The following is a 10000-nucleotide window of genomic DNA, read 5'->3' on the forward strand; positions in this document are numbered from 1 at the left end:
CAAAATAATCTCAGGGATTACCACTTTAATTGTGCGTGCGTGTTGTACCTTTAAAGACCGGAGCGCCGTGGGAGCGCACGGACGCACAGAGCACCTGCTCTGAGCCCAGTGGAGAGGAGAGGAACGAACTCCGAGGCTGGAAACGCGCAAAGTGGCCCCGGGGAGGAGGAGAAGGAGACGGAGAAGAATTAGCCCGGAGGAGGAGGAGGAGGAGGAGGAGGAGGAGGGAAGGAGGGCTGGGACCAGGAGGTCTAGCCGGAGGGAGGGATGAGAGGAACACCCACCCAGAGCTCTGGTCTGGACTGCTGACCGACAGAGGGGAGGAGAGGGAGAGCGGGACACGTTGGAGGGACGGCGGACGAGGGGGATTCCATTTGGGACCGAGGATCTTTCACACGGGTGATCTGAGAGGTAAGGACTCCAAATGTCATTCATCGATTCATTCTTTTTTATTTTCACTTATTTATTTATTTTCCAAAGTGCGCACAGCTGAGTTGGCGCGCCGGTGTGATTGGATCTTACAACAGTGATGATGTTAAGAGCCACAATGATCTGTTTTAATTTCAGGTACAATGGCATTATCTCCACAATGGATACACAAATAAATCAATTAAAATCGATACAATTAAATGAAAGGTAAGAAATAATAAGAAATACATTAGAAATCAAATAATTCATAATTGATGAATAAATAACGATAAAAGGCAACTTGTAAATTGCAAAAAAATTCACATGCCGGACGAACCAATTGATTTGTTTTATCCAGACTAAGATACATTTTCCTTGTATTTATTTATATTTATTTATATATATTTTCACTTATCTTGCCCCTGGTTTCCGCAGTCTTGGAGTGCGCTAGAAACGAACTGCACTGATTTACCCTCCAGGAATTGGATTGGGGAAACTTATTGCATGGTCCACACCAAATCAGTGTATGAGCCTCTTTATACTGTTCAAAAAGCATGTAAAACCTGTTACAGCCTGCTAACAATACACGTTTCATCAGACCACGCAACCACTATTATTCATACTTTCCCCGTAGGATTTGATGTCCTTATAAATAAGCGCTGTCATAATGAATAGATCGTTGGAGTCAAGCAATGTCTCAGCGTTTTAATACAGTTTCATAAATCCGAACTAGTACTTAGTCAGGAATGATTAATTATTTATAATTAACCGTGAGTAATTAGTAATCGTATTATTACATCTGTAATTGAGAACAATACAGTAAGGTAATCTGCGTGTGAGCCAAATGAGCCGAAAGTGCTGCACTGAATGATACTGATGAACAGTAAATTGAGCCCTGATATACATGTAATGTGATGAAAACGCTATTTATTTGTTTATTTGTTGTTAAAAAAAAAAAAAATCGTTTGTTTGTTTATTTTATTATTTGTATAAATGACTAAACTCTGAATTAATTGACTTATAAACTAAATTAAGTGGGTACTTATAAACTGAATAAATTAAGTGGATACTTAATTACTTAATTTATTCAGTGTCTTATTGTCTGATTGTCCTGCCATGTCTTATTATTTTAAGATCCATTATTTCATCAATCTTTATTAGTAACTTGAAGCGGGGGTGTCGCTGTGTGTCTTAGATTAGTCTTGTCTAGTATTGTGTGTGTGTGTGTGTGTGTGTGTGTGTGTGTGTGTGTGTGCGTGTGTGCGTGTGTGTGTGTGCGTGTGTGCGTGCGTGCGTGTGTGTGTGAGTAAAGGTATGGAGTGAAGGGTTACAGGGAAGGAAGGAAGGGAGGGGAGAGGAGAGGAGAGAGGTGGGCAGTGGGAGGCGAGGAAGAAGCATTGACAAAGAGAAGTGAATGGGAGAGGTGGAGGGAAAGGGGAAGGAGCAGGCCCGAAAGAACGGGGGGTGAGGTGGAGGGAGGGAGAGAAAGAAGGGTGGAGGAAAGTGAGAGAGCGAGGGAGGGAGGAAGAGGAGGAGAGGAGCTGTTTGCTCCGGTGGCCAGACAATGGCCCTCGGGGGGCAGGCAGGGCGACGCTCCCCCCCCCCCCCGTCCGTCAAAGCGCAAACAAAGTCTCCTTCTCTCCCTCTCTCTCTCTCTCTCTCTCTCTCTCCCACTCCCTCTCGCTCTGTCTCTCCCCCTACAACATTTCTGTTTCTCTGCATTCCTCCCCCATCTCTCCCCCCCTCCGTTCAACTCTGCTGCAACGTTATTCCTCTTCTCTTCTCGTCTCGTCCCTCTCCCCCCCCCTCTCTTTAGCCCAGTCTCACTCCAGCCGCTACCCCCTCCTCCACCCCGCACCCTCATTCGCATTGGGATGGGGGTGCTCACCGTATTCTATCCCGAAACCAATTAGCCGAGAGCGGGAGCGGACTATAAAACCCTCCAGCGAGTGTTCTGCTTTGATGCTGCAACGCCGGATGCAGGACACATCAGACATCGGCTTCCGTCTTGCCAAATATTAATTTCGGCCGAGCCCCCAAACCCTGTGGCAAAGTTAAAACCAAATAAAGGACCTCAGTTCGCTTGACTTGTACCTATAATCAAACGAAACAATCCTACAGCACACTACTATCCCTAAAAATGTCACAAACACTTAAGTTTGCTGTGTTATTGGCCTACCAGTGGTGTTCAGTTTCAGTGTGAAACTTGACCTTGTCCTGATGAACAAGAGCTGCCACTGTACTGGCTGGAACTGAACAATTAAACAGCCTTGCAATTTTGAACTTGCAACACAAGAGCTCATTTCCATTAATACTGTATGTTTCTGCTTCGTTAAATATAAGTATAGTCAAATATTTATTTTTTTCAGTTACATTTGAAAAAATGTTCGGAGCATGCCGTGCAAGCTCTCACAGTGGTTGTGGAAAAAACGCTGATCTATGCGATTAAAAAAACCCAACAACAATAGCTGCAACACGTTAGAGATGCTTTCGTCTACAGGAAAACGCTTGCTGCTGCCTCTTGCAATGGAATGAAATGCCGAAACATCACATGTGGTGAGAAAAGGCATCTATCGGTCACCATGGTGACAGCTGCTTCCTGCTTGGAGAGTGATGAGTAAGTCCCTCGCTTTACTCATGTAATCATACCCTCCTACTTTGTAAGGCGTGCCCTCCACAGCTACAAGGGTCCCTTCATGGGGAGTAGGGGAGTTCTGCTGGGGAAGGGTCCGTTTGGGGAAGGACCTTTGTCTCCTTTTTCCAGAACAAAGTCCTCCATTGTTTTCGCTTGGCTCGACAATATATAGGCGGGAGGCTCGACAGCTGTTGTGAGTAGGTTGTTCTGTCGTTGTCCCGTCAAATGAGTTCTGTAAACATCAGGAACCGATTCCTTATTGGCGCCCCCTGGGGGTGCATGTGTGTGAAGGTGGGCTTTGACCGGCTGCCAAGTTGGAATTGTATGAGAGTTACACCACCGCTTCCGTCAATGGAGTCCTTTCTGTCCGTCTGTCTGTCTGTCTGTCTGTCTGTCTGTCTGTCTGTCTATTGCTCTGTCTGTGTGTCTGTCTGTCTGTCTGTCTGTCTGTCTGTCTGTCTGTTTGTATGTCAGTCTGTCTGTCTGTCTGTGTGTCTGTCTATCTGTCCGCCGTCTATCGCTCTGTCTGTCTGTGTGTCTGTCTGTCTGTGTGTCTGTCTGTCTGTCTGTCTGTCTGTCTGTCTGTCTGTCTGTGTGTCTGTCTGTGTGTCTGTCTATCTGTCTGTCCATCTATTGCTCTGTTGTTCTGTCCGCCTGTATGTCTGTCACTCTGTCTGTTACACTGTCTGTCACTCTTTCTGTCCGTCTGTTGCTCTGTCTATCTGTCTGTCCGTCTGTGCATCTGTCATTCTATCCGCCTGTCTGTCTGTCTGTCTGTCTGTCTGTCTGTCTGTCTGTCTGTCTGATCGTTCTGTCCATCTGTCTATCTGTTTGTCTGTGTGTCTGTCGGTCTGTCTGTCTGTGTGTCTGTGTGTCCGTCTATCTGTCAGTCCATCTGTGGCTCTGTCTATCGTTCTGTCTGCCTTTATGTCTGTCACTCCGTCTGTTACTCTGTCTGTCACTCTGTCACTCTTTCTGTCCGTCCGTTGCTCTGTCTGTCCATCTGTCCTTCTCTCATCCTGTCAGCCTGTCTGTCATTCTGTCAGCCTGTCTGTCTGTTTGTCTGTCTCTCCATCTGTCTGTCTGTCCGTTCATCCCTCTGTCTGTCTCTCCTCTTTCTACTTAAGCTCAAGTTCTTTGTCCTCTGTTCCTCGTCCTCTTAATCTCACCCACTTATCGCCGGCTGTCTCAACGTTACTTTGCCTTTCTCCTCATTCTCTCTCCATCCTTCCTCCAGTGTATCATCATATATTTCCCCCCTCTCCAGGTCTACCAGGACACTCCCATCACACTAGCAAGCGTAGCGAGGATGTTGTCCGTGGGAAGAACTCGGCCGTGTGGTCCACTGGTGTTGTTGCTGGTTCTGGCCTCCTGTTTACCGGCGCACACCCAGGACCAGGACCAGGACCAGGACCAGGACCAAGGTAAGTCCTCTCTGGGTGTTCCTTCATCTGAGGATGTGCAGGTTCGGGTGCGATGCAGTTGCATCCTCATCTGAATCATTCCAAAAAGCACATCTATGTATAGTCACCTGTCTGTCCAATATCACCCTCCATACGGGCCTGCTGCCGCCTCACCCAGTGCAGCACGGCGGCTCGCTGTCGCTGCTGCTTCGCTTCGTGGCTCGGATTCCGACGTTTGCTTAGCGGTGCGCTTGACAACATAAGATGCTTCATTGGGACCGATGATCAACACGGGTCCAGTTAATATGATTTAATGGCAGCTAATCACATCAAAAGCAAAAAAAAATGGGATGTGATTTGTTTTGTTGTTGCACATTTGATGGCAATGGGAATAAGGTGTTAACTGATCTGAAATCTCAGAATCTTATTCAGAAGTGAAAGTGAAATAGTGAATAGTGAAAGATGCACACTCAATGCATAACTTTAAAGTTTTATTCTGGTCACAATTTTTTTTTAATGCCTAAATCAGGGTTACAGAGTAACCTTGTAACCTTGTAGTAACCTTGCAGTAACCTAGTAGTTACCAAGTAATAACCTTGTAGTAACCCTGTTGTAATCCTGACCCATCAGGGTTTTGACCTGTTTTAAAGGCGGAGAAATTGTGTGAAATATGGAGCGTAGGTGTGAGACTGAAACGTGACATGTTAATGTAATTTAAATTGATTTCCGATGTTCTCCCAAACTTGCAGCATGTTGTGTGAAAAAAAAAAAATTTAATCAAACACAGCTCAATTTATTATTTCACAGTCAGTTTGCACCGTGATGGAGGTGTGGTGTTTTGAGTGACATCATATTAATGACAGTAGATTCCGGCTTCTTTCTGCCATGACTGTGCGTGCGTGCGCACGCGCCCGCGTGTGTGTGTGTGTGTGTGTGTGTGTGTGCGTCTGCAGCTCCCATTCCTTCCAGACTGTGGAGTGATGAGCTTTGGAGAAAGCTGTCGCTGGTTGATGGAATTCCAGTTATTTCTGTCCCGCAATTAACATCACATTAGGTGACATAATCCGTTCACTGCTCCGGGGACTGAATTGACAGAGGAGTAACCGTTTTTTTGGCTTTTGACAGTTTCATCTATTTTAGTTAACATTTCACTTTGGAAACACAATCCCAAATGATTGATTCAAGGGTCTACTTACATACCTTCCCTACCCTGACCTACGTACCTATATGTACCTACCTACCTACCTACCCAACCTTCCTACCTGACTTACCTACCTACCCACCTACCTACCCAACCTACCTACCTGACTTACCTACCTACCTACCCACCTACCTACCTGACTTACCTATCTACCCACCTACCTACCTGACTTACCTACCTACCTACCTACCCACCTACCTACCTGACTTACCTATCTACCTGCCCACCTACCTACCTGACTTACCTATCTACCCACCTACCTACCTGACTTACCTACCTACCTGACTTACCGACCTACCAACCCACCTACCTACCTGACTTAGCTACCTACACAACTTACCTACCAGACTTACCAACCTACCTACCCACCTACCTACCTACCCACCTACCTACCTACCTACCTACCTACCTACCCACCTATCTACTTTGCTATCTTCTTATCTATTGTATATGTACTTCCTCCGAGACGCCAGTGAGGCACCATTGGGCGTGTGCTTGAGTGTCCATCCAGAAAGTAGGCTGGAAGTGATTAACCGATCGTTTAGTCGGGTCTGTCCCTTTAAGCAGCAGCATCTGGCCAGAGTGTGGGGGATTTCAGCCCATGGATAAGTGCACGTTCCGTGGAGGATGTTTGTATATACAGCACAACAGTCTGGATGTTATCAGTACTCAGCTTTCAAACTCTCCAAACTGGGTGACCCAGTATAATGGGGTTGCCTCCACACATGCCTGATGCAGAGGGGGCTTGTTGCCAGGTAGCACAAGTCAACAGATGCTTCTGCCCAGGAATAATGTCTTGTTAGACTTAAATGAAGACAGTTATTCTAAGACAGTCATTATGCAAAAACCACATTCCAGAGGAAGTGCTTTGCCAAAATGATAACCATTATGAACCATTATGTTTGAACAATTTAAATGATGACGAATCAATCAAGATTTCCTGAAACAACATTTCTGGCCACAAATTTACTACAGAAGATGACTATTCTTGCCAAGACTTGCTGTCTGCAAGGTTTACTACAATTATTAAAGTTGAAATCCATGGGATTGTGTGTGTTGGGTGGCCTGCTCTGCTAATCCCAGAATTCCATTTGAAACTAGAAACACTTCAAATTAATTACAAATATGAACGCGTCCCCAGCCCTAGTTTTTTTTTTTCTTTTTCTCACCTCCTCTCAGTCACCTGAGGCGGTGGGGTTGTTGTTTTTTCATCCAAGGGTGCAGTTCATTATTGGCGGACCCCGCCACCAACAATGGAAACTGCATATAGAGGAGCACATGCATAACACCAATACATTCAATGACTGTTTCTTAAAAAGTGCGAGCTAAATACATTTGTGGTACATATCACATTTTCTTTTACAGAATATGGCTCAAATGATTTATTTGGTTGATTCACTGAGCGTTTCAGAAGATTCAGAATGCATTTGTTATCATACCCTTTATGTTGTGCATATAAAAACATAGTTTTGTATGCGTGTGTGTGTGTGTGTGTGTGTGTGTGTGTGTGTGTGTGTGTGTGTGTGTGTGTGTGTGTGTGTGTGTGTGTGTGTGTGTGTGTGTGTGTGTGGGTGTGTGTGTGTGTGCGTGATTGTATGTGCGTGTTGCTGTGGCTGCCTGCATGTCAGTAGGCAGGTTGCTGAATTAGTATGAACAGAAGGGTCTCCCAATGAAATCAGTTCCAAAGGGCTGGGAAAGCAGCAAACAATGAGAGATAATTTATTCATAAACCAAGGAGACAAGGAGAAAAAACAAACAAACCTGTTTTGAATTTAGAATAAACTGAAATTATCCCAAAGAAACGTAATCTCCAACATTTTTATTTCTCCGCTGACTTGTCAAAGCTCCGGAGAGTAGTTACCGTAGGAACCGCATGGAACGCTGAGAGGCTGGTGATAAATGAAACGCAGCAGGTAATTTTGCTCTGTGTTATTGTTTTTGGTTGAGTAAATGCTTTGTTACCATGAAACCAGGTCTGACCCCTGAAAACACCTATGCATCACTCTGCCCTTATTCCTATATCAAAACTTAAAGTAAAAATCCGTGAGATCGTCTGTGTTGGGTGGATTACTCCACAAATCCCAGAATTCCATTCAAAAACGATGGCGTGTTTTTTTCCATCGTCGTTTTTGTTCCAAGACGGTCACTTGCTTTTGTTGCAAAGTATGCCTTCTTCTGATCGAGTGATTTGTTGTTTTTTCCCCCAATCTGTGCTTTCTTGCCGGGAAAGGCAGCGGAACACGGCGTCAACAATGGAAGCAGCATGTAGAGGAGCACATGGCTGTTTCTTAAAACGTGCCAGCTAAATAGAGTATCAAATCTGGGATTCTTTTTTTCCAAAATAATCATATGGATTATCGTTAAAAGAGATTAATGGACACCATAACCTTTAAACCTATAGACACATTGGAGAAGACATATTAGATCCAAAAATGTTGAAATAATAAAAAAAGTTAGTCCTAGTATATAGATTCAGATATAGACTTAGTGTGGTGGACGCTCCCACGCCCACACAGTTTGTTTTAATATTTTCCTTATGTTTGTTAAAATTGATCTTTTTACACACTACCTTCATACTGCACATACAAAGTTAAAACACATCATAATGACACATAGGTTTTGTTTCATATAACATATGTATTTTTTTGCTGGGATTTAAATTTAAAGTTACCCCTGCTGGGAAGGGCAAGAACTCCACAGCTTGCAGGGCTTAGAGCTGTGGAGGAGTCCAACCAGGTTGCTTCATGGGGGGGATGGTTCGTTTTGTATTTCCTTTAATAATAATCTCTTTTTATAGATGTGTGTTTTTGTATTCATTTTGCAGTTATTTAAACATGGGCACTTGTGTTATTGAGTCCCTTGTTTAATAATAAAAAGAGTTAATCTTAAGAGTTAATTTTTTTTTCCGATATTTCTGGGGTACGGTGACACAGTGCATTGCACTGTTGCCTCACAGCAAGGAGGTCCTGGGTTAGATTCCCACCTGCGGCGCTGTTGGCACTGTGCTTCAGCGGGTTATCTCCTGATTATCCCGACACCTCCCGGGTTTCCTCCGTGTAACATCAGTAAGGACCCCCGCCAAAAACATGCACAACATCGTCATCTGACCAGTGATGGACACTTGTATTTGGTCCCAGGCATGTCACTGCTCCTGGCTGCCCCACAGAGGAAGGACAAGCCAGGATGGGTTCAAAGCAGAGAACTCATTTCACCAGCCACCATTTGAAGTGTGTGTTGGTCGCCGCATGTGGTGTGTGTGACAAATAAAGATTCTTCTTTCACCCCTCTTGTGTCTTTTTGGTTTGGCCATGTCCGTATAGATGTTCCCTCCTGTCTCATTCAGGAAACAGACCACTTCACGTGCTTCCCTGACCGTGGAAGCATCTCTTTTGTGTTTTGTGCTCGCGTTTTGTGCTTTTTGTGCAGTTATTTTGCCAATTTTTTTTCTGACCATGGGTCCTAAGAAAGTCAGTGCCGAGAAGAAGCGGATGACGTCGATTGAATTAAAGCATGAAATCATAGAAAAACATGAGCGAGGTGTGCGTGTGATGGAATTGGCGATTCAGTGGAGTACGAGTGTTGTACTTCTACGATATGTACCATCCTGAAGCAGAAGGAGGTGATAAAGGGTATTACGCCAGCCAAGGGCGTTAGAATAATGTCTAAGCTGCAGACCGTTGTCCACGAAAAAATGGAGAATCTGCTGTTGGTGTGGCTGACGGAGAAGCAGCTCACAGGAGATAGCGTGACGGAGGGTATCATCTGCGAGAAGGCGAAAATTATGTTTTTTTTTAAGTTAAGCGAAAGTGAAGTGAAAAAATATAAATAAATAAATTGTAGCAATTAAGTTCGGCAATAAAGTGTAGCAACAAATGAAAGCGACCGAAAAAGCACAAATTGAAACAAACTCCTCCGCCTATCTCCTCCACCCTCTTCTGTTAGTCCAAGTCATCTGATCTCCAAGGTAAATACACTTTATAAAACCAGTTTATTTCTTTACATTCTCTTTTATTATGTTTTATTAGAGAGGAAGAATCTTTCTTGGTCACACGACACACCAACACATGCATACAGTATATATACACACACACACACACACACGCTTTTTGGATGGTGGCCGGTGAAATGTGGCCTCTGCATTTGACCCATCCTGGCTTGTCCTTCCTCTGGGGGGTCCAGCCAGGAGCAGTGGGCAGCATTCATCGACGCGCCCGGGGACTTGGTACCAAGTGGCTATCGCTGGTGACTGCGCCACGCACTGCGCCACCATGCCCAAACTGAGCCACGCACCGTGCCACGCACCGCGCCACGCACCGCGCCACGCACTGCGCCACCGTTATGTTTTTATACAAT

At 44.9% G+C, this 10000-nt stretch overlaps 1 protein-coding gene across 1 annotated transcript in view; it reads left to right on the plus strand.

Annotated features, from left to right (window-relative positions):
- col14a1a (collagen, type XIV, alpha 1a) overlaps window positions 1-10000 on the plus strand; it is a gene marked incomplete at its 5' end in the record, with an annotated part of 166966 nt that overhangs the window by 8195 nt on the left and 148771 nt on the right. The window contains one exon of the mRNA XM_080004861.1: window positions 4311-4467. Within this exon, the coding sequence (XP_079860987.1) occupies window positions 4311-4467 (157 nt within the window). The remainder of the gene's footprint in view (window positions 1-4310; window positions 4468-10000) is intronic.

This window comes from Zeus faber (genome assembly GCF_960531495.2).
Source record: "Zeus faber genome assembly, chromosome: 8".
Taxonomy (NCBI): Eukaryota; Metazoa; Chordata; class Actinopteri; order Zeiformes; family Zeidae; genus Zeus; species Zeus faber.